The sequence below is a fragment of the Elephas maximus genome, chromosome 4, assembly GCF_024166365.1.
Source record: "Elephas maximus indicus isolate mEleMax1 chromosome 4, mEleMax1 primary haplotype, whole genome shotgun sequence".
In the NCBI taxonomy this organism is placed as follows: Eukaryota; Metazoa; Chordata; class Mammalia; order Proboscidea; family Elephantidae; genus Elephas; species Elephas maximus.
The window spans coordinates 183,678,396-183,705,890 of NC_064822.1; the positions used below are offsets into that span (position 1 = coordinate 183,678,396).

General features: G+C 55.5%; 1 protein-coding gene across 1 annotated transcript in view; it reads left to right on the forward strand.

Annotated features, from left to right (window-relative positions):
- CACNA1I (calcium voltage-gated channel subunit alpha1 I) overlaps positions 1-13,822 on the forward strand; it is a 186,550-nt gene extending 172,728 nt beyond the window's left edge. Inside the window, exons 30-37 of the mRNA XM_049885216.1 lie at positions 3,419-3,497; positions 4,136-4,257; positions 5,134-5,484; positions 5,729-5,875; positions 7,072-7,194; positions 8,924-9,089; positions 11,122-11,318; positions 13,003-13,822. Coding sequence (XP_049741173.1) covers positions 3,419-3,497; positions 4,136-4,257; positions 5,134-5,484; positions 5,729-5,875; positions 7,072-7,194; positions 8,924-9,089; positions 11,122-11,318; positions 13,003-13,641 — 1,824 coding nt within the window. The 3' untranslated portion in view covers positions 13,642-13,822. The remainder of the gene's footprint in view (positions 1-3,418; positions 3,498-4,135; positions 4,258-5,133; positions 5,485-5,728; positions 5,876-7,071; positions 7,195-8,923; positions 9,090-11,121; positions 11,319-13,002) is intronic.
- The last annotated feature ends 13,673 nt before the right edge of the window (positions 13,823-27,495 follow it).

Here is a 27,495-nt window from a genome sequence, read left to right on the forward strand (position 1 = left end):
GGCAGTGGGGTGCCATGGAAGGTTTCTGAGCAAGGGAGGCCTCCACAAGAGCTGCCTTTTTTTTTTTTTAATTAATTCTATTTTTTTTTTTTTTTGCTGTCACTGTTCAGAATACACACAGCAGAGCGTGCACCAATTCAACAATGTCTACGTGTACAATTCAGTGACGCTGATTATATTCTTCGAGTTGTGCAGCCATCCTCACCCTCCTTTTCTGGGTCGTTCCTCCCCCATTAACACAAACTCACTGCCTTCCTAAGGTTCCTATCTAATCTTTTGAGTTGCTGTGGTCAGTTTGATCCCATACAGGTAGCTCTTAAAAGAGCACAATGCTCGAGTCTTTACTAATTACGCTAACTAGGGTCGCTATAGGGTCTCTATGAATCGGGACCGACTCGACCCACACAACAACACAACAACAGCATGTCTGGTTTAAAGAGCAGAGCTGCCTTTTACACGGTTGCTCTGGCGACTGTGAGGAGAAGGGTTTGGAGGGAGAGGCTAGAGGCCTGGAGGCCAGTGAGGAAGCTGCTCAGCCACCCAGGCTGGGAAATGCTCTGGGTGGAGGGAGGGGACAGAGGGGAAAGGTGAGGTTGAGGGCGAGAAGGGATCTGGGAAAGGAGCCACGGGACAGGTTCCCGGCAGCCCCCAGAAGGCCGGGCCTGGGGAAAATTCCTGCTAATGAGGCTCTGGGGGTGGGCTGGGGTCCCGAAGCTGGGGCTAGGGTGTGGTCTGGGGCCTGTCCAGAGGGGTGAGAGATGCCTCTGGCCGGCCATGGTCATTTTCCATATTAACCCCCTCCCCTGGACCTCATGCTTCTCCCAGGGTCTTATTGACCCCGCCCTGTGTGTGTGTGTGGCGGGGGCGGGGAGGAACCATTAGCTACAGGGAAACAGGTTCTCAGAGGACATGGGCCTTGCTGACATGTACAGAGCTGGCTCCGACCAGGGCTGTCTCTTCTTTCTCCCTGTCGCATGTCCTTCTGTTCCCTCCCTCTTTGCTCCTGGGGCCCATGGAACAAATCCCCCCAGTCCGTCCACTGAGGAGGCCATCACCAGCCCACCTGTACCCACCTTCCCTAAGGCTGGCCCCACCTCCATCTGCTCTGAAGATGCTGTTTTCCCTGCCAGGTGGGGCACGATGGGGTGGAGAAAAGGGGTGTGAGGGCTCCAGCCCACGATGAAAGGGAGACTTGCCCCTGTCCAGTGGCAGTAATAGATGGGGTAGGTCACTGGCAAGGGCCTAGAATGGGGTCTCTGATGGGAGGGGTCTCTACCTAAGAGGGCTGTGGAGGGGCAGGAGCCAAGGCATAATGCCAGCTGTCAGGATGCCAGGGCCACGGGGTTCTGGGGCCAGCCTATGTGGTGGTTGAGAAGTCCCTCAGGCCTAGGTTCAAGTCCCGTCTCCTCCACTTCCTGGCTGGGTGACCTCGGTGAGTTACTCATCCTCTCTGAGCCTCAGTTTCCTCGCCTGCAAAGTGAAAGTCACGATAGCATTGTGGGGTTCTTGACAGAATCAAAGGGGACGCACTGAGTGGGGGGGTTGCTGCCCTCACTGGCTGCCACGTCCCTGGAGGACGTCAGCTCCTCACTCAGTGGGGATTGGAGTCCGTTCTCTCCAGCCCCTTCACCAGCCTCCAGCAACACACACCCTCTGAGTGAGGCAGGCTGTCTGCTGAAGCTGGAGGGGGCTGACCATCTCTTCTGACCAGAGCTTCTGTGGGCAGCGGGGTCCACAGGAACAAGACCCCAGGAGTTTCTGCGTTAGCCAGGCAGCCTCCGCACACCTCAAAGCCTGGCATCTTGGAGGCCCTCGATGACGACTGCTCTAACCCTGGGCCGTCCTGGGGCCTCATGCCTGGTAGGCGCTGAATAAGTGCTTGTTTCGTTAATGAAAAGAACATCATTTAATTAGTCAAACACTATCAGTGTGATTGTCTGGGAACGGCTGGGAAGCAAACCCCTCTCTCTGGAGCAGGGAATCTCGAGGAGTCAGTGCTTAGCGGGGCTTACTTTTCAGTAATTAATGCAAACGTGCTTCTGATTCCATTCATGCGGACCTTCAGAGGGTTCTAGCAAACATTTGCTTTCTAGGGCAAGAGCAGATCTGAGCCTTATCGTGTCAACAGCACGAGTTAAAGGCAGCCTCCAGCATGTGGACAGATTTGAAATAGCTTGAAATCTGGGGCGCTTTTCTCCCACAGGACCTGAGGGCTGGAGGTGGCCGGGTTTGCAGGAAGCTTCTGTGCACCCCAGTCCTGCCCTATTCCTGCACACAGCCTTCCGTTCAGCCAGGCCCTGTGCTGCCCTGAGGAGGCAGATCTGACTTAATCTAGCTGCATCCCTGTTCTTGAGGACTGCCCAGGCCAGCAGGGGACAGTGACAGGCACACACTGGCAACATCCACACTCAATTGTGTCCATGTCTGCCTGGAGAAATCAGGGTAGGCTTCCTGGAGGAGGTAGCCTTGGAGCCGAGCCGTTCTTCCTTGTTCCTCTGTTCCCTCTCTGTCTTCATCTGTGGAGCCTGCACAGGGTGCTACGGTAGTGATGTGCAGGCCCCTGGGCCCTGCCTGCTGGGTTTGAATCCTGCCTCTCACTTACCAGCTGTGTGACCCTGGGCAAGCGACTTTGCCTCTCAGTCCAGCACTTTCTTCATCTGAGGAATGGGGGTAAAGGTGGTTCATAGGTTGTTGGGAGGGGTAATTAAGCTGATGACTGTGAAGTGCTGGGTGGGCCAAAAACCAAACCCATTGCTGTCGAGTCGATTCCGACTCATAACGGAATCAGGCAGAGTAGAACTGCCCCATAGGGTTTCCGAGGCTGTAATCTTTACAGAAGCAGACTGCCACATCTTTCTCCCGCAGGGTGGCTGGTATGTTTGAACTGTTGACGTTTTGGTTAGCAGCTGAGTGCTTAACCACAGTGCCACCAGGGCTCCTTTGAAAGATTGTTGTTGTGTGATGTGCGGTTGCATCGGTTCCAACTCATAGCAACCCTATGTATACAAGAAAGCTATTGCTGTTAAGTCGGTTCCAAGTCCTAGTGACCCTATAGGACAGGGTAGAACTGCCCCATAGGGTGTCCGAGGCTGTAATCTTTACGGAAACAGACCGCCACATCTTTTCTCCAGCAGAGTGGCTGGTGGATTTGAACTGCTGTCCTTTCGATTAGCAGCCAAGTACTTAAGTGCTGCTCCACCAGGGCTCCTGGTAAAGGTGTCAAGGGCGTTTAATTATCATTCTGGAGCCCTCCTGGCCTGGCCTGCCTCCAGGCAGTAATGTGCGGGCAGCACACGTGGACACAGCCTGGTTAAGGGTTATGGCTGTCCTGGGCTTAGGCTGGCCCCTCTGCCTGGGCCTGGGTGCCCCCTCCGCCACCGCCCTGGCCTGGCCAGTGCCTACCCCGCTCTCCCCACAGGTGGGCAACCTGGGTCTCCTGTTCATGCTGCTGTTCTTCATCTATGCCGCCCTGGGTGTGGAGCTCTTTGGGAAGCTGGGTGAGTGGTGGGGTGGTGTGGGTGGTGCAGAGGGGCCGGACGAGGGCCTTGGCGAGGTGTGGAAGCCTGAGATCGCCTCCAGGCTGTCACATCAGGGTCTTTGTACTGGGGAGCTGCTCCCACCACAGGGCCCACAGGGGGATGGGTGGGCAGCCCTCAGCCATCCACACCCACCCAGTGGGGGACATTTGAGAGAAGCCAGCTGAGATCTGTGTGCGCCCTAGCTCTGTGCAGTGGACCTCTGACTTGGGGTCTCCCAGGGACCCTGTCCCTGTGAGTGCTCGTGTTGTCCGCAGCCAGCACTGCCCCAGCAAGCAGGCCACAGCAGGGGGAGAGGGCATCAGAGCCCACGCTGAGCCCAGCCCCGCACAGGGTCAGCTCTGGAAAGCAGGGTTCCTTGGGGGCTGGCTTGTGCCCCACCCCATCCTCTCTTGGGAACCGACACTTAGGTGGGGCAGGAGCCACGTACACCTGAGTCTGAGCCCCAGCTGGTATGCCACCTCCCTGAGCCTCAGTTTCTCCATCTGTGACCTGGGTACATTACAGCAAATACCTGCGAGGGTTGAGGTGGGGATTCGGAGATGGGGCCGTGCAGGGGGCTCCGCCAGCGGGCAGGGCTGACCTTCTCTCTCCTCTAGTCTGCAATGACGAGAACCCATGTGAGGGCATGAGCCGGCACGCCACCTTCGAGAACTTCGGCATGGCCTTCCTCACGCTCTTCCAGGTCTCCACCGGCGACAACTGGAACGGGATCATGAAGGTACTCGTGGACAGCAGGAGGGAGAAATGAAGGGTCCCACTTCCCGGGGTGCCTCCCTGGCTCTCTGCTCGCCCAGGAGGGGAGGCTTAGAGAAGTGCAGGGATCTGCCCGGGACTGCACAGCACAGCTGGTGGGGCTGAGGCAGAGCAGGTCCTCGGCCCACCACTGCTCAGAGGGGCCTTTGGGGCCAGGCGGGATGAGAGCCCAGGGACTGCAGTTACCACAGGGTCTCTGGGGTAGAGACAGGCAGCACCCACGACACATCCCTCCCCCAGGACCCACAGGACATGCATGGCTAGAATAGCCCTCAGCATCTGGAGAAAGATTGGGGGGCTGGGTCCCCAGGAGGCAGGGAGAAGCCCAGCTGCAGGGGGGTGGGGGGAGGCCTTGCTGACCCTGCTGCGGTTGGGGGCTGGGCTGGCATGAAAACCAGAAAGCAAGGGCAGGGAGGACTCTGGTCCAAACAGCTTGGCCAGAGTCCCAGGGCCCCAGCAGAATGCACCTCCCAGTCACAGCCTGCCTGGACTAGCCAGTGCTGGGGCTGAGCGTGGGCCTCGGAGGGAAGCGCATCTGCCCCTCACCAGCCCCGCTGGGGTGGGGTGGGCCACGGTGATGGAGGGGAGGGCAGCAGGCCACCCAGGGGGCCAGGCCAAAGCTGAGGCCTGCAGGTGCTGCCACAAGCCAGAAAGGGGCTGGGGGCAGATGGGAGTCCCCAAACAGGGGTTTGTGTCCTGGCTCTGCCACTCTGTCTGTGTGGCCCTGGGCCAGCAGCCAGCCTCGATTTCCTCCTCTGTAAGTGGGGACAGGTCTGAGGCCCAGCCAGGTGGGCAGCTGTGTGGCCCTCACAGCCATCCCCCGCCACGTCCGTCCGTGCAGGACACGCTTCGGGACTGCACACACGACGAACGTAGCTGCCTGAGCAGCCTGCAGTTCGTGTCGCCGCTGTACTTCGTCAGCTTCGTGCTCACTGCCCAGTTCGTGCTCATCAACGTGGTGGTGGCCGTGCTCATGAAACACCTGGATGACAGCAACAAAGAGGCCCAGGAGGACGCCGAGATGGATGCCGAGATCGAGCTCGAGATAGCCCACAGCCTGGGCCCTAGCCTGGGCCCTGGCCTGCGGCCGCCCACCAGCTCCCCAGGGGCACCCAGCCATGGGCCAGGTGGGGCAGGTGGTGGGGGCGACCCCGAGGGCCACCTGAGCCAGCGCTGCTACTCTCCAGCCCAGGTGGGTGGGGGCCGGAGAGGGCATGAGGGTCTTACAGGGTGGGCATCCCTGGGCTGGAAGGGCAGCTGTCCTCTCAGGCCCTGCCTCACCCTGCCCGGCTCTGTAGGAGGGGTGACCCTGTGAGAAGGCATCGGGCCCAGCCCTTGGGCACAGAGAACTGGGAGGGCAGCTGTGCCCGGCTGTCCCATAGTCCCTGACTGGGCCGATAATCCCACCTGTCCACGCCCCGTCCCCGTCCGCCTAGGAGAACTTGTGGCTGGACAGCGTCTCTTTAATCATCAAGGACTCCTTGGAGGGGGAGCTGACCATCATCGACAACCTGTCTGGCTCTGTCTTCCACCACTACTCCTCTACTGCCAGCTGCGAGAAGTGTCACCATGACAAGCAAGAGGTAATTACTGGCAGGTTGGGAGAAGGCCCTTGAGGTGAGGGTGCCTGAGGTAAGAGCTGGGCTCTGGAACCAGAGAGACCAGGCGAGGCTGGCTCGGCCATACGCTGGCGCTTGTGGGCAGCCTGACCCCTGAACCTTGGTTTCCTTGTCTGTGGTGTGGCCTCAGAGTGCCTGGAGGTCCAGCCTGGGGCCTGCACCAGTAAGTGCTCGGACAGGATGTCCATCCCTCCTCAGGCCTGCCGGTTCCAGGCAGGAAGCACCGTGAGGGTTGGCTGGCCTGGCCTTTGGTGCAGTTTCCGTTTTGGTGATGTGAGGGGGTCCTGGGGCCTTCTTTCCTCCAGGACCTTCTTTCTGGGGTGCTGAAGCCCTGAGTGTTGCTGGGCCTCCTTCTGGGACCCCACCCTGGTCTCCAGCATAGGGAAGCCTCAAGGGGTTAGGCCTGGTGCAGCTCATGAAGGTCCCCCCGCTCCCCCAGCAGTGTGGGCCCAAGCTCCTCCCCCAGGTGTGTTCCAGCTTCTGGGTGGCTTTAGGGTCACCCCTGACTTAGCCCTGTTCAGGCAGGTCTCAAGGAGTCTTTGAATAGCAGCTGGGAGTCCAGGCTCTCATCCCCATTGCCTGCAAATTCCCTGAGTCTCCTGGGCCTTGGGAGCCCTGGTGGTGCTGTGGTTAAGCACTCGGCTGCTAACTGAAAGGTTGGCAGCTCAAACCCTCCAGCTGCTCCTTAGAAGAAAAATGTGGCAATCTGCTTCTGTAGAGATTACACCCTTGGAAACCCTATGGGCCAGTTCTACTCTGTCCTGGAGGGTTGATATGAGCCGGAATGGACTTGATGGCAACAGGTTTTGTTTTTGGTGTTTTTGGTCCTGGGCCTTGCAGCTACCCCTGCCTGTGCTGGTCTGTGCCCAGAAGCCTGCACGGGGCCAAAGAGGAGTCAGACCAGGCCTGCCTTGAGAGACACTTGGTCTGGAGGCAAACAGGACAGCTGTGGGGTCACAGCTCATGGGATGTGGCACTCTACTGGCTTCCACCAAAGGTGGCCATGGTGTCACCGTCAGGGCCCGTGCATGGCCCCCGATCTTCTCTGACCACTGCCCTCTGCGTTTCCGGAGGATCAGGCCTGCAGCTGAGAACTCCAGGGCCTAGGCCTGCCCCCTGTTACAGCCCCAGCTGACCTGAGGCCCCACCTTCCCCTGCAGGTACAGCTGGCTGAGACAGAGGCCTTCTCCCTGAACTCTGACCGGTCCTCGTCCATCCTGCTGGGTGATGGCCTGAGTCTCGAGGACCTCACAGCCTACCCGCCTGGCCCCAAAGATGGCACGGTGCGCAGCCCTGGGGGTGGGAGAGTGGGGACAGGGTGGCCTGTCCTTGCTCCTGGACCCTGCCCACCTGCCAGGACACTGCTTCTCCCAGTCCACCTGCCATGTGCTGGGCCCTCATCTCCTGTTGGTCGGATGAGGGCAGTGGGGCTCAGAGAGGTTGAGTGATTTACCCAAAGTCACACAGCAATGGACTCAGTCCAGGTTCCAACCTGGCATCCCAGAGGCCTTGGCTGCACCTTGTTGCTTTGAGTATTTTTTATCCATTCAGTGGTGGTTGTCCCAGGCAGGCCCAAGTCATAGGTTGGCTGTGAGGCTAAAGAGAATAGGGGAGTCATATCAGGCACAAGCACCAGATGCATTACCTGCACAGCTCTGGGCATTAGGGGTGTCTTGGCCTCATTTGGTACATGAGGAAATGGAGGCTCCGAGAAATGAAGTGACGCCCCTGTAACAAAGCCGAGAGTGGCAAAGCAGGGACCAGACCTGGTACTGATCCCTAAGCTCTGCCCTGTGGCCGTCAGTCTGAGGAGGGCAGGAAGGGCCTCTAGCTTGATCCTGAAGATGCAAGGTGGGGAGAGGGCTACCCTGGGCTTGTGACCTCAAGGCCAAGTCCTTCTGGGGGGAGAGCTGGGAAGCTTTGGCAAGGTGGGGATACAGTGGCCCTGCCCTCGGGGAACCTCTGTACCCTGTACGCCCGGGAAGCCGGAGCCTGGACCCGTTGCATCTTCCCTCAGCTCAGGGCAGGCTGAGAAGGGGAAATGAGGGAGAAGTGAAATTCTCGCCCCTCCCTGTCCCATTTGTCTTCAGGAAGCTGATAGCTTCTGTCCTTTCCCTGACAGCTTTTGGCTCCTACAGCCTCCCCCTCAGACCCTTCCTGCATCTCCACATACTCTGCACCCCACCCAGGATGTAAGAGTGCTCAGTTACTGGGGCCGGTGGGAGCTTAGGTGGGATGTAGTCTGGTTAATCTAAGTCACATTTCCTGTAGGACCCAGAGAGCAAGTTACTGGGTCAGAGGTAGGAGCCAGTAACTTAATGCCACCTTAAGGGGCATTAAGGCAGCTCTTCCGGAGCTTGCTGGGGCAGGGTCACCTCTGGTTGCAGGGCTGAGGACCAGCGGGGCCCCCAAAGTGCCCAGAAGGACCTCTGGGCTCAGAGCCAGCACACGCTTGCTGGGCAGCATCTGGTGCCAGGGGCGGGGCCAGGTGCTCTGTTTGCACGACCCTAGTGCAGCAGCCTGGGAGGGAGGGTTACCCTCCCAGTTTATGGATGTGGAAACTGAGGCTCAGCAAAGGACCTGCCCAAAGCCATGCTTACAGGGCAGCTCCTGCAGCCATTCGGCCGGTCTTCTGATGCCTTTGCCAACCTTGACTTGGCTTCTGCATTGGGCCAGGGTCTGTACCAGGCACTTGGCTACAGAGATGAGGAAAACCCTCCCTTCCCCTCAAGGATCTCAGAGTCAAGAGGGGAGTGAACAGGGGGAACCACTAACTGCTTGGGACATCAGAGAGGGCTTCCTGGAGGTGGGGCCATCTCACCTGGTTTTGGAAGATGATGATTGTTGGCCAGGTGAAGAAATTGAGAGGAAGGGCATCCCAGGCAGTGAGAACAGCCTGATCAAAGGCTCAAAGGTGGGCCTTGTGGAGCAGGCGAGTGAGGGCAGCTGCAATCATCTTGGCCTGCTGTCCCCACTCCCACTGCCTGCCTCATCTACTTCCATTTTCTGCAGGGTGAGCCAGACCTGCCTGAGCCCGTCCGTGTGGGGGACCTGGGCGAATGCGTCTTCCCCTTGTCCAATACGGCTGTCTCGTCAGGCCCAGAGAACTACCTGTGCGAGGTGGAGGCGATCCCATTCAACCCTGTCCGGTCCTGGCTGAAACATGAGAGTGGCCAAGGTGAGAGGCAGGAGCCACACTGCCTCCTCCAGCGTGATCTGGGGCTTCTGCTTCAGAGGGAGGTGGTCGAGTTTTTCCCCTAGTGTTTTTGTTCAGCCTGTTGTATTTCATCTAGAAAGAACCAGAGGGATATCTGACAATAAGAGACAAGAATCGTAGGCCTGGTAGAATGATGAAAGATCACCAGCCAAATGATGAAGAGAGATGGGATAATAATTTTACCAGAAACTTAGGCTAAGGGAAACTATGCGGAGCTTCCCAGGAGCCATGGTGAAAAGGGAAACAGGTTGACCCACACAGCTCTCATTATCAAGCAGAAGGAAAGCTGCCAGGTTATTGAGGTGTTTTTCTGGAGTTGAATTTGAGAGAGATTAATCCCATTGATCTTCACACAAGGGTGATAGTGAATAACAGAGAGCCTGGTGTCTTCAATAGCCCTTTTGTAAAAAAGTCTTGATATTCATCCTTGGTCCAGCTACCCCAGCTGTCCTGTATGTGTGCCTCAGGCCAGTGGCTGGACTGTGGGCATGAGGACAGGGGACTGAGCTGGATTGTCCATCCCCTAAGTCCACTTTACCGCCAGTCCCCTGGAGGAGGCAGAGCGATGAGAGGTTAGGTAGAAAAGGTACCCCCGACCACGCGCCCGGCATTGAGTGTTCTAGAAACTGGGGGGCGTGGGGGGGTGATTTTCTGAGGACCCTTCCTAAAGCCAACACCTCTTGGCTTTGACATGATGGCTGAGACCCCAGATTTCCTGAACCAAAAACCAAGGTACAAGAGCCATTCTGATTGAATGGAACCCCATTCCCTTTAATTAATCATTGAAGTATTTCCATTTTCCTTAAAGAATAAGGTGACATGGAATAGAAAACCCATCCAGGGACACTTAGGCTGCCTAGCCACCTTGAGTACATATTTACATGTCCCTGAGTTCCTTTGTTCCATCTTCATCCTGGAAGGTGCTGAGGCCACCATGGGCAGGGATGGCCACTGGCCCCACCCTGCAGCCCATCCGAGACCTACCCAGGTCTCAGATTCACCTTGCCTCTGTCCTTGCTCACAGGGGTGAAGGCCTAAAGGCCACCTGGGCCGTGCAGCGTGGTGGGAGGAGGCTTTCTCTGTTCCCAGAGTGGGGGCCCCAACACATCTACAGCCTGTAGCCTGCTCTGCCCATCTGTGGAAGGGCTGGCCCCTGCCTGCGGCTCTAGAGGGGTCCTCAGGCCTGCCTGGCTCCCTAGGGGTGTCAGGACCCAAGCAGTGACTAATTATCACAGTGAGCGTTTACTCTGTGCCTGGTACATGAGGAAATGGAGGACCTCTGTAATCTGCTGCTTATTTTATTTTGTTGTTGAGAATACACACAGCAGAACACACACCAATCCAACAGTCTCTACATGTATAGTTCGGTGACACTGATTACATTTTTTGAGTTGTGCAACCATTCTCATTCTCCATTTCTGAGTTGTTTCTCCCCCATGAACATAAACTCACTGTCCTCTAAGGTTCCTGTCTAGTCTTACCAGTTACTGTCGTCAATTTGATCCCATATAGATAGATCTTAAAAGAGCACTGTGCTCAAGGCAGACGTTCTTTTTTGTCCTCAAGGCAGACGTTCTTTACTAGCTAAGTGGAACTATTGTTTGGTTTTAAGAAGACTTAAGGGGATATTTTCGGTTTAAGGTGTTGCTACTTATTCTTACTTGCCTCTCTCTCTGCCCTGAGGTAGGTATTCTTGTCCCCATTTTGCAGAGTAGGAAACTGAGGGATCAGAACTAAACCTGGGTCTGCTTGGCTCCCAAAGCTGTTCCTCTGCCCAGTGCCCTTCCTCATAGGGAAATCACACAATCGCTCCCCTGAGTTCAAAATGGGGAAACCGAGGCTCAGGGAGAGAGGCTTGCCCACAGTCTAGAAGCCAGTTTGTTAGAGTAGCCCCTTCCTGCCGGCCCAGTGAGAGCACTGCTCAGAGCCCACCCCCCAGGGGCCGGCCACCATCCTGAACCCACTCCCCCAACTCCCCTCTCCTCTCCAGCAGCGCCCCCCAACCCCTTCTCCCTGGAGGCGTCCAGCCCACTCCTGCCCATGCCTGCTGAGTTCTTCCACCCAGCTGTGTCCGCTGGCCAGAAAGGGCAGGAGAAGGTCGCCGGCCCTGGGACCCTCCCAAAGATCGCTCTGCAGGGCTCCTGGGCCTCCCTGCGGTCCCCGAGCGTCAACTGCACCCTTCTCCGGCAGGTACGGCAGGTACAGGCATCTCGTGCTCCAGAGAGCTCTCCTGCTGGGCCCTCTGGGAGGCCTGGAAGCCAAGAGCTGGGTTCCTGTAAGTGGAGGGGGGAGGCCCTGACTAAGGGCAGGGCAGGACAGTGCTGGGGAGTATGGGAAAGTCAGGGAAAGAAGGAGCGCTTCCAGTGTATGTTAACTGAGGTATTTTTCTAGAGCTGAGTTTGAGAAGTATTTATCTCACGGATCTTCATACAGGGTGATCTTCACTTAGGGATTTCACCAAGACTGGAGGGTGGAAGTTGTACTAAAAAAAACCGGTTGCTGTCGATTCCAACTCATAGAGACCCTATAGGACAGAGTAGAACTGCCACATAGAGTTTCTAAGGAGCGGCTGGTGGATTTGAACCACCGACCTTTTGGTTAGCAGCCGTGGCTCTTAATCACTGGGGCTGATAAAATGGGCAGGGCCAGGTCCTGGGGGACCCCGAAAGTCCAGGGGAGCAGTGAAGACTTGTCTCTCTCAGGGACTGGAGAGCCAAGACAGGATGTGACTCAGTCTCTTACAGGAAGCACCACCTCAGGGCAGGGTGTGGGGAGGGCCCTGATGGGAGGTTCTGAAAGAGGGCCTGTGGGCTTCAGCTTGAGCAGTGGAGGGGGACACAGGGGTACTAGGGAGGCTTTGCAGGGTGATGGAGAGGAGGGTGATGTGGGGGACTGGGGAAGGCACCCTGGGTGCTCTGAGGTGGTGTGGGCAGGGCTTGATGACTAGGAATGGAGGCCTGAGGGGCAGATCTGGGGGCTCAGAGGTCTCAGCCTCCAGGGCCACAACCCCTGTACCACCTGGCACACAGAGGGCTCAGAGCACAGAGCAGAATGGGGTCTCAGGGAGAGGCAAGAGCTGCCTGTGGTGGGGGAAGCATGGCTGGCCAGCCAGACCCAGGCGCCCCCCTGCCGTTTCTTCCTCAAGTAGCTGTGTGTCCCGTGTGTGTGTGTGTGTGTGTGTGTATCCTGGGCTCAGAGGCTGCAGCAGGAGCAGAGTGCAGAAATCCCTGCTCACCGTGTGTGTGTGTGTGTGTGTGTGTGTGTGTGTGTGTGTGTGTAGGGGGCGGGGGGGGTGGGACAGGGAGATGATAGACTAAACAAAAGCATAGTGTAGTCTATTGAAGACAGTGGTATGTGCTAAGGGGAATTCGATTAGGGAGGTGGGTATGAGGTGGGGCAGGGGGTGTTGAGAGTTCGGGGAGGTGGCTGGAAGGCCTGCCTAAGTGGGGGACTACTGGATAGAGACCTGAAGGCAGTGAGCTGAAGCACATGGCAATGGGGAGGAGCCTCCAGGCCTGAGGGGTCCAAGAGTTGTGTTGGGGTGGGGCCCACGGGCCATGGTCAAGGCTTTCACCCTGAGCGAACCGGGAGCCCCTGTGCAGGGTGAGGTCAGAGCCTGACTTGGTGTGAGCAGAATAATGCTGGCCGCCCTCTGAGCTCTGGCCCCTGAGGCAAGGGTGGGGCAGGGAGCCCAAGGGAGCCCATTGCTCAGATGGCAGTGACATGGAGTGAGAGATGCGGTCAGATCCTGGGGGCTCCTGGAGGCTTGCAGGTGCCTGGAAGGATGGTGTCACCATCCCGGTGATAGGCAGGTTCAGGAGGAGCAGGGCTGGGGGACCCTGGGCGGCCCCTACCTCTTGCTGCCTTCCCACAGGCCACAGAGAGTGACACGTCGCTGGATGCCAGCCACAGCAGCTCAGTGGGCAGCCTGCAGACCACGCTGGAGGACAGCCTGACCTTGAGCGACAGTCCCCGGCGTGCTCTGGGGCCGCCCATGCCTGCACTGGGCCCCCGGGCCGGCCTGTCGCCCGCTGCCCGCCGCCGCCTCAGCCTGCGCGGGCTCCGGGCACACCAGCGCAGCCACAGCAGTGGGGGCTCCACCAGCCCTGGCTGCACCCACCACGACTCCATGGACCCTTCAGACGAGGAGGGAGGCCGGGCCGGTGCGGGCGGTGGGGGCGCGGGCAGCGAGCACTCGGAGACCCTCAGCAGCCTCTCGCTGACCTCCCTCTTCTGCCCGCCGCCCCCACCACCGCCCCCCGGTCTCAGGCCGGCCAGGAAGTTCAGCAGCACCAGCAGCTTGGCCGCTGGCCCTGGCCGCTCTCGCGCCGCCTCGGGCCTGCCCCAAGGCCTGCCCCGGAGCCCCTCGTGGGCTGCAGACCGCAGCAAGGACCCACCGGGCCAGGCCCAGCAGGCCATAGGCCTGGGCCCCTTGGAGCCCGAGCCGCAGCCACCCCCGGGGGAGCTGGGGGAGCTGGAGGCAGGGGTTGCTGCAAGCAAGAGGAAGAGATGAGGGGGCCATGGGGCCAAGCCGGACGCCACCGCCTGCCCGCCCCGTCTCACTTCTTTTACCTCAGGAGCCAGGGAGCAGACAGCAATACTTTGTCCACACCTGGGAATTATGCAGGGGCCAGCCGGCCGCCAGGCCGCCGAGAGGGGAGATTGAGTAGGGCCTGGGTTAGCCGAGGCTCGGACATGGCCCCAGCCGTGGCCCAGAGTGGCCCTTCCTGTGCAAATACATATATATACATATATATATAGAGACATATATATTTATTTTTTTTACTGAGAGCTTATGACTTCCAGAAAGTGCTAAGGTTGGGCAGTGCAGGCCAGGGCCTGGACAGGGGCAGCTTTGTCTGACACTTAGCACCCAGGCCAGACCCACCTGGGCAGATGTCCTGCCGAGGGGTTGGCAGTCGAGTTTTGGAGCCTCCCCTGGGTTGAGAGTAGCTGGGAGAGGACCCTCAGGTCTTCGAGGGTTTCTTGGCTTGGGAGACAGGCCCAGAGGAAGAAGTGAAATTCAGGGTGCATTTTTTTTCCTTTATAGAAGAAGCGCTGCTAAGATCCCGCATCGCCCCCATGTGTTGGGGTGTCTGTCTTATTGTTCCTGACCGTCTAGTTGTTGTGAACAGTCTTTTGTAGACACCCCAGGGCACAAAAACTCTCTTAGTCAACAGTTAGATGTCGTTCTCTAGAAAAAGCAGGGGTGAGTAGTCGTATTTTCGTAGGGCAGGGGGTGGGAGGTGGAGGGCAGCTATGAGGGTGGGCAGGGGGCTGTGGCCCCAGCTGAGGTCCCCCCCACAATGGGCACTGCAGCAGGGTGTCTGCTGTGGCCTGGCCTCCAGGAAGGCTGAGGGCAGAAATGGAGGCAGCAGGAGAGAGAAGAAAGGGGGGGGGGGGTTGGGTGGGTCAGGAGATGCTTGCAGGGTCCGTGACCCGCCTGGTCTCTGCTGGCTTGGGCTGTCTGCCAGGTGTCCCTGGGCTCACAGCCGGCTTCGTGGTCGCTTAATGCCTTTTGCCGGCCAGGCAGGCCCCAAGCTGCAGCTACTCCAGGAGCTTCAACTCCCCCTGCCCGGAGCAGCTCTGCCCCGCCCCCCGTCCCCCAGCACCGCGCTCTGCCCCTGTTGCCCCATGCTCTGCCCCTGCTGCCCCTGCTGCCCCATGCCCCAATCCCATGCTTGGGAGCTCTTCCTGGAGCTCAGCGTGAATTGGATCTGAATGATTATAAGCAGGGGTTAGGCACCTGCCCGGCCCGGTCACCTGGAGACCCACATCCTCCGGACCCCCTCTGTCTGCCTGTCTCTCGTCCCCCTTCCCTTCCCCAAAGCTGCAGGTCAGGTTTCATGATAGCGGCGCTTCCCAAACGGGTTGGAGATGGGTACTTTTGATTTGAATCGTTGCATATTTATTTCAGCATTTATTAGAAAAAGAAGATAGTACATTGAATCTACGTTGAAGATATATTGCTGAGGTCAAGGCTAAGTTTTAAAAAGTGAGTGGATGTAAAGTCAGTTTAAAGAGAAACACAGAGCGTGGCGGTGGAGGCAGCCTGCAGATTTGGTGGAGGTTGGGGGGCGGGGGGACGCTGCACTTTTGGGAAACTCCAAACTTCAGCAATAATGGGGCCCTGGAGCCTTCGCTGAGACCGCCTCAGATGGCTTCTGCTGGGCCCTACTGAGGGGCCTTGTTCCCATTCCCAAACCCTGGCCTTCAAGGAATTGCTCTGGCCAGATGGAGTGGTGTGGGGGGTGGACGGCTTGGATGGGCTCTAGGCTGGTGAGCCCCAGCCCCACCCAGGCATAGGGACCCTTTGGGCCTGGGTGCTGTAGTGAAGTGAGTGCCTGACACTTTGCAAGTTTCACTGCGCGCAGCCCGCATCCCTTAGAGCCAGCGGAGAGGGCAGCAAAGAGTGTAAGGCCCACATTTCCACATTTGAGGACACCGAGGCTGAGAGAGGGGAGACGTCTGGCCCATCCCACAGAGGGCCAGCCCCTAAATACCTAGATCTCAAAGAGCTTGTCCTGTGTTTCAAAGAAGGGCGAATTTAGAGGGCATTGCCTAGCCTACTGGCTCTGGTGGCTCAGTGTCTTGTACCCAGGGGGGCACACCATGTGCTTCCTGGGCCCCCCTTAAGACTACAGCCCCCCACTGGGCTGGGTTTCCTTGAGGGCCTCCAGGGTGAGGGGTCCTCCCCTAGGGCCAGTCCTCACCCAGGGGAGCAGGTGAACCTGGGGTGATTTCCCCTCCTATCCAATAGGGCCCTGTGGCTGGTGGGGGAGGCTGAGCCTAGGTCCAAGGCTGCCACAACAGTGGCTTGCTGGCTCCTGAGAACTTTGGGCCCTGCCTCCCTGTCCACCTTGGTCCTGTTTATTAGTTGCGGGGAGAAAGCAGAACATTATCTGGGAAGGAGAGGCCACAGGTCAGCCGTCTCGCTCTTCCTTGCCCCGCGTGGCCTCAGCAGGGGCTGGCTGGGGCTTGTGGAACAGTTAGTTGCTCAGGGCTAGGGCCTGGGCTGGACTTAGGGCACCGAGGATCATCCAAGGGGTCCTGCCCTGAGCACTCACAGTGAGGGGAGAGGCAGACCCCTGAGCAGACACCCACCTTTGCACATGAGTCACCCTGGGATGACTGCTTGTTAGAGGGAACCCAGAAGAGAGGCTGCGACCTGGGAGACTCCGTGCAGGACAGCTGGGTTGCAGGGGGACTGAACCTGACATTGGTAGAGCACCATCTGTGTGCCGGACCCACACTGGATGCTCTCTGTCTTCTTCAGTCTTCCCAGTGGCCCTCTACAGTGTGTCCCCCACAGACAGCCAGCCCCTACCCTGAACCATGTGGCCCCAGAGCAAGCAGGTCTGCTGAGGAGAGTGTTCCAGACAAAGGGACCAGCCTGAAGAACAGTGCAGGGCACACCTAGAGGATGGTCATAGCTGAGCACAGAGGCAGATTACTTGCCTGGGGACTTGTAGGAGATGGGGCTGTTTCCTGAGGGTCTCAGTGCAGATTCCAGGCATTTGGCCTTGTTCCTGTGGGTGATGGGACTACAGGAGTGGAGTGACTGGCCAAGACAAGCTAGAATGTCTTGGGGTTGGAACAATGGGCCCCCCTGCCTCCCCAACCCTGCTTCCAGGGCCATGTCCCCAGCCCCATGCCTGTCCACCAAAAAAGCACAACACCTCCTAACCCACATGGGCCAACCGGGGAGAGTGGGGCCCCTGGTGCCTGACACCCTGAGCCGTCTGTTTGCAGGGCTCTGCAGGGGTGGCTGGCGGGCACATCGGTGGCTACACAGTGACCCAAGGTCAGAGGGGGCATAGCTTGCCCCTGGCCAGACCCTCTTCCTGTCCCTGCCCCGGCCTTCTGCAAAGCCGCCCCCCAAGGAGGACAAGCATATACCGTGCCAGCCCAGCTGCCTGTCTCCCCCAAATCCTCCCCTGCAGTGAGGCGTTTCCAGGCCACCTCCAGCCCCCTTTGCTGTGCTGTGTAAGGGCTCAAGCTCTAGGAGCTGCTGTTCAGCCCAGACACGCCTACTCTTTTTGTCTTTGTGCAATAAAGTGTCCCTGGCAGAGCTGGGCCGAGCTGGGAGGTGGGGAGACGGCAGAGGCGGCCTCCTCCAGGCAGCCCTTGCCCTGCCCCGCAGCTGTGACCCTTGCACCCCAGTCAATGTACAATTTCTCTGGTGTGAATGAACTTCCCTACCAGGGCTGAAGGCGCTGGTTCCTGCCTGCCCCAGGGCCCGGGCGTAGAGGGACAAAGTGGTAGCTGCCACCAGTGTTCTGAATAAAACCCAGAAGCCTATTTCAGAACGTCCCTGTGTGTCTGTGCTTCCTTCCACCCATGGGGGCGTGGGTCTAGCCCAGGGCTTCCCAGGGTTGGGATGGTGGCAATGTTCTATTCAGTCTAAGGTTGCAGGCCCCAGAGAAATCCCCCGTGGAAGGGTCTGCTGCACTGCAGGGTGGGGTTGAGGCCTCCGGGCTGGGGAGGAGGCAGGGCCTGGCTCTCCGGCTCCAGTTCTGTAACATGATGGCGGGCCGGGGCGGAGGGCCTTGCGGGAGTAATAACCTCACCTCAGGCACTGTTTCCTGAATTTGTATTAAGGGTATTATAATGACTCTCAGCCGCAAGAGACAAAACCCAACTAGAATGGGCAGTGACAACTAAGCTGGCGGTTTGGGGCCTGCCTGTGCCCCCAGCCCCACCTGGGCCTCCCCATTCCCCTCGTGTGTCCTCTCTCAGGGCTCCCCAGGCCTTGGACGTGGTAGGGCAGTGGGCACAGGACAGCAGGGGTGACCTCCAGCACTGCGCCCCCTCTGAGGCTTGCCCACTCTGGAGAATAAGGAGTGAGCTGAGGCAGCCCCACCTTGCTATGTGCATACCCCTGCTGGCTTGGTTGCCTTCCTTAGAAACCTTGTGCCTCTACAGCCCCCCATCGGCCCCTTCCCAAGCCCGTCCCTTCTCTGCTCTCCCCTCCATGTATCTCTCCAGCGCGTTCTTTCCTTTCCTCCCCTCTCCAGGCTCAGATCTCGTCATTTGCCAAACAACAAAAAAAAAACAAACCCAGTGCCTTTGAGTCAATTACTGACTCATAGTCCCTATATGACAGAGTAGAACTGCCCCACAGAGTTTCCAAGGAGCACCTGGTGGATTCGAACTGCTGACCTTTTGGTTAGCAGCCGCAGCTCTTAACCACTACACCACCTGGGTTTCCATCATCCTGTTAGCCCTGAATTATTACACCTGTCTCCCCGCCAGGCCTCCCAGCTCGGTGCCAGCCCCTTTGACCCACAGCCCCCTCCTGCAGGCAGTACTGTCTTCTCATGGGGCACAACTGACTACTCCCCTCTCCACAGCTCTTGTTCACCCCGCTATCAAACCGCACCCCTCAGCTGGCACACAAGCCCCTCCTCCAGCCTCAGTTCTCATACTTCCTCTTTCACCCCAAAGCCCTTGCTTATTCTGTCCCCCCATCTCATGTTTATTCTCCCCCCACTCACCAATTGCCCCTGCCTCCTCGTGAGTACCCACCCACAGGCTTCAGGGAGACCAGAGAACAAGCATGAATCTTTTACCCTTTCGAGTCTGAGTCCTTTATTCTTTGCTGGTCTCAATTTCTGTCCATATATATTGTGGCATGGGTCATATTGTGGGCATTGTCTCCCATAGAAACTGAGAGGTCCCAAGAGCAGGGACATATCCAGTTTATTTCTGTGTCTTGAAGACCCACCTCTGGGCCAGCGCAGGGCAGGGGCTCAACAGATGGTGGGTGGGTGGATGGATGGATGGATGGATGGATGGATGGATGGATGGATGGATGGATGGATGGATGGATGGATGGATGGATGGATGGATTGGATGGATTGGATGGATGGATGGATGGATGGATGGATGGATGGATGGATGGATGGATGGATGGATGGATGGATGGATGGGGTGAATTGTTGGATGGAAGAATGCATGGATATGTGAATGTACAGGTGGATGGATGGGTGGGTGGGTGGTGGATGGGTGGATGAATGGATGAAGGACAGAATAATGAAGAACACATGGAGGGTGGAGGGAGCTGTGGCTCACTGAGCTGAGGAGGGGTAGGGGATGCACCCCCTGTCCCTGATGGCAAGATGGCCACACCAGTTTCCCCCACACAATTGCCTGGCTTTGGGGTTCAGGGCTTTGGGTAAAGCCATGTATCTACAGGCTGGACCAGAGTCCTCTGTAAGGGCGTCTACTGGACTGACTGAACTTAGAGAGATTCTAGGGCTGGGGTGGGCGGGCTTGAGAGAGGAGAGAAGGGTAATACAGATGAAGAAGAGGGTGAGCTTGTTGTGGGATAGCAGAGCCACTCACACCGAGGGCTGCCACCCCACATCTCCACTGAGGTCACTGGTGGCTCCTGGAGCCATATTCACGCCTTTGCAGCTTATCATCCTGGGACCTTCGAATGCCACTGCCACCAGGACCGCTCCCTCCTCCTTGGCACTTGCATCCCTCCCAGGGCCTCCCTGGGCTGCCACTGTCTCCTTGTTCTCTGGACCCTTGGGGCCAGGCCCCTCCTTGGCTGTCCTTTCCAGGGCCTGTGGTCCTGGCTCAGGGTTTTGAGGCCCACCCATGTGCTGTAGACCCCCATCTCCATCTCCAGCCCAGATGGAGGAAACACAGGTGTGTATGTGTGCAGGTATGTGGGGGAAGGTGCTGCCCCAGGCCCAGCTCAGCTGAGAACGGGAAGCACTGGCACACCCTCGGCTTCATTCACTCCGCACATATTTACTGGTCAGTAATAGCAAGGAGGAGCCCTAGTGGTGCAGTGGTTAAGAGCTCAGTCTGCTAATGAACAGTTTGGCAGTTCAAATCTACCATCCGCTCCTTGGAAACCCTATAGGGCAGTTCTATTCTGTCTTATAGGGTCATTATGAGTCAGAATCAACTCTACAGCAACGAGTTTTGTTCTGATTTGGTTTAATAGTGAGGAGGAGGCTATGAGCTGGAGCAGCTACTGGGTCTTAGTGGCCACAGAGCAGAATCTGGCATGGCGCTGCTCAAGTTCAGGCCAGTGAGGAGACGGACAAGTGCGCACCATGCAATCTCCTGTGCCCAGGCCCTGCTTTGTGGGGGCTGGGTGGACACAGGGGGATCCAGACCCAGGCTGGGCAGCCTCATGGCAGCTAGTACCTGAGCTGGGTGTCTGGGCACCGATTTCACTCTCCCCATCCCAGCTCCATCTAAATCCTCATGGCTTCTGGCCCTGAATGCCTTACCTGCCCCTAGTGTCCTGGCCCTTTAGCCTCACCTGCTCCCCTTTGGGAAACCCAGGGGGCGTAGTGGTTGAGAGCTACAGCTACTAACCAAAAGGTCGGCAGTTCGAATCCACCAGCCACTTCTTGGAAATTCTATAGGGCAGTTCTACTCTGTCCTATAGGGTCACTATGAGTTGGAATAGACTTGACGGCAGTGGGTTTGGGTTTTTGTGTGTGTGTGTGTGTACTCTCCTTTGTCCTGTTATCTCTTCAGGTCTCAGCTTGAAGGCCACTCCCTCCCAGAAGCCTTCCTGGCCGCCCCGGTTCTCCTAGCTCTCCCTCCACCCTACCCTCCTCCCTGATGTCTTTGTCTCACTGATTCCCCCATCAGACTGTGCTGGCCTGAGGGCAACGACTGTGTCTCCCTCCTCCTGGGGAAGGATGGAAGGTTGGATGGATAGGTGGATGGATGCATGGACAGATGGATGGATGAATGGGTGAGTGGATGGATGGGTGTGTGGACAGATGGATGGATGGATGGACAGGTGGGTGGGTGGATAGATGAGTGGATGAGCTCAGAGCCTATGGCTCAGCTGAGCCTCAATGAATATTGGCTACACAGCTGTGTTGTGGAAGCAGAGAGATTTTAAAGACCAACTAGTCCCTTCCCCTCATTTCTCTACCAGAGGAAACTGAGGCCCAGAAAGGAGGCATGGCATGTTCCAGGTCACAGCGAGACCGAGGCTGAGGGTGACTCTGCCCACATCGCCCCCTCCATCCCCCACACTGTCTCCTCTAAGCCAGGGAGCTGGCATCCCAGCCCGCCAGCCCTACCGGCCTGGCCCCTGGGGAGAAGAGCCCTGCCTTGTTTTTCTCTCCCTTACCTGTTAATGATGAGATTAAAAGCAACTTGCTGCCAAGGAAGAGAGACTGGCTTAAAAAAAAGAAAAAAAGAAACCAAGAACATTCTACGAGAAAGAAAAACTTCAGCCATCATCACTTTTTATTTAGACCTGAATTCATGAATTTTAACCAAATAAACACTGGCATGTTAGGTATTAATATATGTATGATTATGCAAAACCACTATTATGGCTGTAATGAAAATTTGACTCTGACTCTGTGGCGGCGTTCCAGGAGGGAGGCATCCTCCCGTTCCCAGTGCTGTGACCTCAGATGGCCGTTGCCATGGTAACGGGGCTGCCGTGGGAACTGCAGATGGGAGGTTGGTCCTGTGGGAAGGGGTGGCCGACAGGGCCGGGTCCTGCAGGCCCCATGTCCAGGCCAGCCAGGAACCTCTCTGGCCAGGAGAGGGACAAGTCACCAGGGGGAGTGGAGTGAGGGGATGGGGATGGTGACGGTAATAGCATTGGGAGAAAAATACCCCCAGCTCACTCACACCCTCTCCCTCCTCCTCTTGAGTGCCCCTCCCGGAGGCATCCCTTCCATCTCTCAATAAATGAGCACCTACTGAGCACCTACTATGTGCCCGACCAGTGCTAGGCGCTGGGAATGCAGCAGTGATGCAGCCGAGGTTCCTGCCCACATGGAGGCTGCCTCTCAGAGCACAGACAGATAACTAGCAAGTGAACAGACACACGAGTGGGGGCGTCTCAAAGGGTGCACATGCCACGCAGGCAATGAGACAGGGCGATGTGAGAGGGAGTGACGGGGGGTGGTCCTCCCAGGGGTGGTCAGGGAGCTAAGGCCTAAAGGATGAGAGGGAGGCAGTCAGGCAAAGGCATCACCCACCCCTTTCCAGGTAAGGAAGGAGGCTCAGAGGGTAGGGCTGTCAGATAAAATACGGGACGCCCAGTTAGATTTTGGAAACCCTGGTGATGTAGTGGTTAAGTGCTATGGCTGCTAACCAAGAGTTTGGCAGTTCAAATCCGCCAGGCACTCCTTGGAAACTGTATGGGGCAGTTCTACTCTGTCCTATAGGGTCACTATGAGTTGGAATCGACTCAATGGCACTGGGTGGGTTGTAGTTAGATTTTAATTTCAGATCAGCAATGAAAAATTTTTTAGTATAGGTATGTGATGGTTAAGGCTGTGTGTCAACTTGGCTGGGCCATGATTCTCGGTAGTTGGCAGTCAGGTAATGATGTAATTTGGCAGTTATGTAATGATGTAGCTATTGTCCATTTTGCGATATAATGTAATCACTTCTATGATGTGATCTGATGTGATCAGCCAATCAGCTGTAAGGGAAATTTCCTTGGAGGTGCGACCTGCATCCAATGTATATGGACATTCTGTCAAAGCTACCTGGCTTTTGCTCGCTCTGGGCCCTGCATCCGGCTTATCATCATCTGACCTCTGGTTCTTGGGACTTGAGCCAGCAGCCTGCTGTATTGCCTGCAAAGCTTGGTATTCGTCAGCCTCTGCAGCCCATGAGCCAGCAGCCTGCCATCTGACTCCTGACCCACAGACTTGGGACTGGCCAGCCTTTACAACTGCATGAGCTATTTCCTTGAGATAAATCTCTCTGTCTCTTTTTCTATTTATATGGAGCCCTGGTGGCACAGTGGTTAAGAGCTATGGCTGCTAATCAAAAGTTGGCAGTTCAAATCCACCAGCTGCTCCTTGGAAACTCTGTGGGGCAGTTCTACTCTGTCCTATAGGGTCATTACGAGTTGAAATCAACTCGATGGCAGCGAGTTTGGTTTTGTCTTATGTATACATATGCTTCACTGGTTTTGCTTCTCTAGAGAACTCAGCTTAAGACAGTATATCCCAAATATTGCATGGGACATACTTTTTTAAAAAAACAATTTATTTTTGCTGTTATTGTTGAAAATATACACAGCAGAACATATACCAATTCAACAATTTCTACATTTACAATTCAGTGACGTTGATCACGTTCTTCAAGTTATGCAACCATTCTCACCCTCCTTCTCTGAGTTGTTCCTCCCCCATTAACATAAACTCACTGCCTCATAAGATTCCTCTCTAATCTTTTGAGTTGTTGTTGTTGATTTGATCCCATATAGATAGACCTTGAAAGAGCACAATGCTCAAGGCATTCTTTTTATTTTCTATTTTTATTGGCTTTAAGTGAAAGTCTACAAATCAAGTCAGTCTCTCATACAAAAATTTATACACACCTTGCTATGTACTCCTAGTAGCTCTCCCCGAATGAGACAGCACACTCTTCTCCACTCTGTATTCCCCGTGTCCATTCAGCCAGCTTCTGTCCCCCTCTGCCTTCTCATCTCGCCTCCAGACAGGAGCTACCCACATAGTTTAATGTGTCTACTTGATTCAAGAAGCTCATTCCTCACCAGTGTCATTTTCTGTGTTATAGTTCAGTCCAATCCCTGTCTGAAGAGTTGTCTTTGGGAATGGTTCCTGTCTTGGGCTAACAGACAGTCTGGGGACAATGACCTCTGGGGTCCTTCTAGTCTCAGGCAGACCATGAAGTCTGGCCTTTTCACGAGAATTTGAGGTCTACTTCCCACTGCTCAAGGCAGACATTCTTTACTAAACTAAACTAAGCTGAACTAATGTTTGATTTAAAGAAGACTTCAGGGGATATTTTTGGTTTAAGGTTTAAAGATTATTTCAGGTCAATAATTTCAGGGGTTCATCCAGCCTCCATGGCTCCAGAAAGTCTGGAGCTCAGGAGAATTTGAAATTCTGTTCTTCATTTTCACCCTTGTGATCAGGATTCTTGTATAGAATCTTTGATCAAAATGTTTAGCAATAGTAGCCAGGCACCATCCAGTTCTTCTGGTCTCATTCATTGGAGGCAGTTGTTCATGGAGGCAATTAGCCACACATTTTATTCCTGGCTCTCCTTCTTCCTGTGTTGCTCCAGGCAAACAGAGACCAATTATTGTACTTTGGTAGGGTTGGTTCCGACTTGCAAGCTTTTAAGACCCCAGGCACTACACAATGAACTAGGAGATAGAACAAATGCATTAAACATGTTATTAGGCCAATTACGCGGGATGTCACACGGGACATAAAACAAACAAAAAACAACAAAATCGGTTGCCTTCAAGTCAGTTCTGACTCACAATGACATCTTGCTGATCTGAAATTCAAATTTAACTGATAAGTGGCAGTACTAGGGTGACTTGCCCAGGCCATGAGTGGCAGAGGCAGGCCCACACCAAGTCCCTTCCTCTTCACCCCATCACCCCTGATCTGGTCCTCCTGGGTCCTGGGAGGCTGCTCCTGGTCTCCCACCAGTCTCGCTCCTGCAATCTGCTCTCCTTCTGGACCAGTGGGTGGTTGGGGATCTGAGAGAAATGCCTGTCCCACACCCTGCAGTGGCTCCTGCTGCTTCCAGGCCCTTTGTGGAGGCCTGCCAGGCCAGGGTGCTCTGGTCAGCATCCACTGTCCAGTGTGACTCCACAGAATGGGGGTACTAACCAGCTCCTGCCCCGTCTTCCCCTCCCTCCTGCCTGCTCCATTTGGCACATTCTTCCTCAGTCTTCAGGATCCAGCTTAGGCACCGACACCTCAAGAAGCTCTCCTGTACCTCCAGTGCATCCCCTCTTGGCTGACTCAGCCTCTCACTATTATGTGAGGCTGAATTGATACTTGGATGCATTGTATATGGGTTACTATTATCATAATTATTACCTCTGTATATTTTCTCCTTTCTGTTCCCCCTTCTCTCTTTTTGGAACAGCCGTGCCTCCGTCCCTCAGGGGAGGTCTGGCTTTCTGCCAAGTAGCCCTCAAGACTTCCTGATTATTATTTTCCTGACTTTTAGTTCCGAAGGGGAACTAAGGACCCTGAGTAGCACAGACAGTTTGCACTCGACAACTAACCTACAGGTTGGTGGTTTGAACCCACTCAAGGTCTGGTCATCTGCTTCCGTAAAGATTACAGCCAAGAAGATCTAATGGAGTTGTTCTACTGTGTTGCATACAGGGTCACCGTCAGTAAGAATTAACTCAATGGCAGTGAGTTTCTTCTCTTTTCTTTTTTTAGTAAAGGAAAACTTGGAGAGTTTGTGGAGAAGGAAGGAGGAAAGAATTCACAGTAAGAAGGAGGGGGGTTCACTCAACTAGGGGAGGGGAGGAGTGTGTGGCTCCCCTGAGGGATCCTGTGCTCCAGTCTGGGGTGGGATGGGGCTCTGGCCCCCAAGAGAAGTGGCCACATGGCCTGTTCGCCTGGGCAAAGATTCCCAGGGGCCATGTGGGTTGGGAGGAAGCCAAGAGTTGCCAGCCCAGAGGGCTTAGGTCACCAGGCTCCTCGGGGCTCAGGGGCAGAGGACTCACTCTAACACCTGACCCTGCCTGTGGCAGGTCCTCGGTGGGGGCAGCCTGAGAACTGACTGAGCTGACTTACAGAAAGCAGAGAGTGCTCCATGCCTGCTCAGCTTCTGAGCTGAGCGCTGGCCCTACATACCCACACCGACACGCCTCGTGAGCTGGTGTGCAGCTCCCATTGGGCTGTACCCTTTTGGAATCTTCTGGAATCTTCAGTCTGAGCTTCCTGGTAGCAGAGGAACCCTAGCCGGCTTCTGTGCTTTTTCTTGATGGGCAAGGCATGGACTAGGCTTCGGGGTCTCCTTACCTTCAGGGCCACATGTGGGCACCTTGAGGACAAGGTGTTATGGATTGAATTGCGTTCCTCCAGAAAATGTGTCAACTTGGCTAGGCCATTATTCCCAGTATGGTGTGATTGTCCACGATTTTGTCATCTGATGTGATTTTCCTATGTGATGTAAATCCTACCTCTATGTTAATAAGGTGGGATTGTTGTTAGATGTCGAGTTGGTTCTGACTCATAATGACCCTCTGTACAACAGAACGAAATACTGCCTGGTCCTGCGCCATCCTCACAATCGTTGTTATGCTTATTGCAGCCACTGTGTCAATCCATCTTGTGGAGGGTCTTCCTCATTTTCACTGACCCTCTACTTTACCAGGCATGATGTCCTTCTCCAGAGACTGGTCTGTCCTGATAACATATCCAAAGTATGTGAGACGAAGTCTCCCCATCCTTGCTTCTAAGGAGCATTCTGGCTGTACTTCTTCCAAGACAGATTTGTTTGTTCCTTTAGCAGCCCATGATACATTCAATGTTCTTCACCAACACCATAATTCAAAGGCGTCAATTCTTCTTCAGTCTTTTTTATTCATTGTCCAACCTTCACATGCATATGAAGTGATTGAAAACACCATGGCTTGGGTAAGGGACACCTTGGTCCTCGAAGTGACATCTTTGCTTTAAGGTGGGATTAGCGGCAGTTATGTTAATGACTGAGGACTCAATCTACAAGATTAGGTTGTGTCTTGAGTCTTTCTCTCTCTCTCTCTTTTTTAAAAATATTTATTGTGCTTTAAGTGAAAGTTTACAAATCAAGTCAGTCTCTCATACAAAAATTTATATACACCTTGCTATGTACTCCTACTTGCTCTCCCCCTGAGACAGCACACTCCTTCTCTCCACTCTGTATTCCCTGCATCCATTTAACCGGCTTCTGTCCACCTCTGCCTTCTCATCTCCCCTCCAGAGAGGAGCTGCCCACATAGTCTCATGTGTCTCCTTGATCTGAGAAGCTCACTCCTCACCAGTATCATTTTCTATCCTATAGTTCAGACCAATCCCTGTCTGAAGAGTTGTCTTTGGAAATGGTTCCTGTCTTGGGCTAACAGGAGGTCTGGGGACCATCACTTCCCAGGTCTTCTAGTCTCAGTCAGACCATGAAGTCTGGTCTTTTCACGAGAACTTGAGGTCTGCATCCCACTGCTCTCCTGCTCCCTCGGTGGATCTCTGTTGTGTTCCCTATTAGGGGAGTCATATAGCCAGGCACCATCTAGTTCTTCTGGTCTCAGGCTGATGTAGTCTCTGGTTTATGTGACCCTTTCTGTCTCTTGGGCTCATAATTACCTTGTGTCTTTGGTGTTCTTCATTCTCCTTTGCTCCAGGTGGGTTGAGACTAATTGATGCATCTTAGATGGTTGCTTGCTAACTTTTAAGACCCCAGACGTCACTCTCCAAAGTGGGAATGTTTTCTTAATAGATTTTATTGTGCTGATTGACCTAGATGTCCCCTGAAACCATGGTTCCCAAACCCCTGCCCCCACTATGCTGGCCTTCAAAGCGTTCAGTTAATTCAGGAAACTTCTTTGCTTTTAGTTTAGTCCTGTCGTACTGACCTCTCC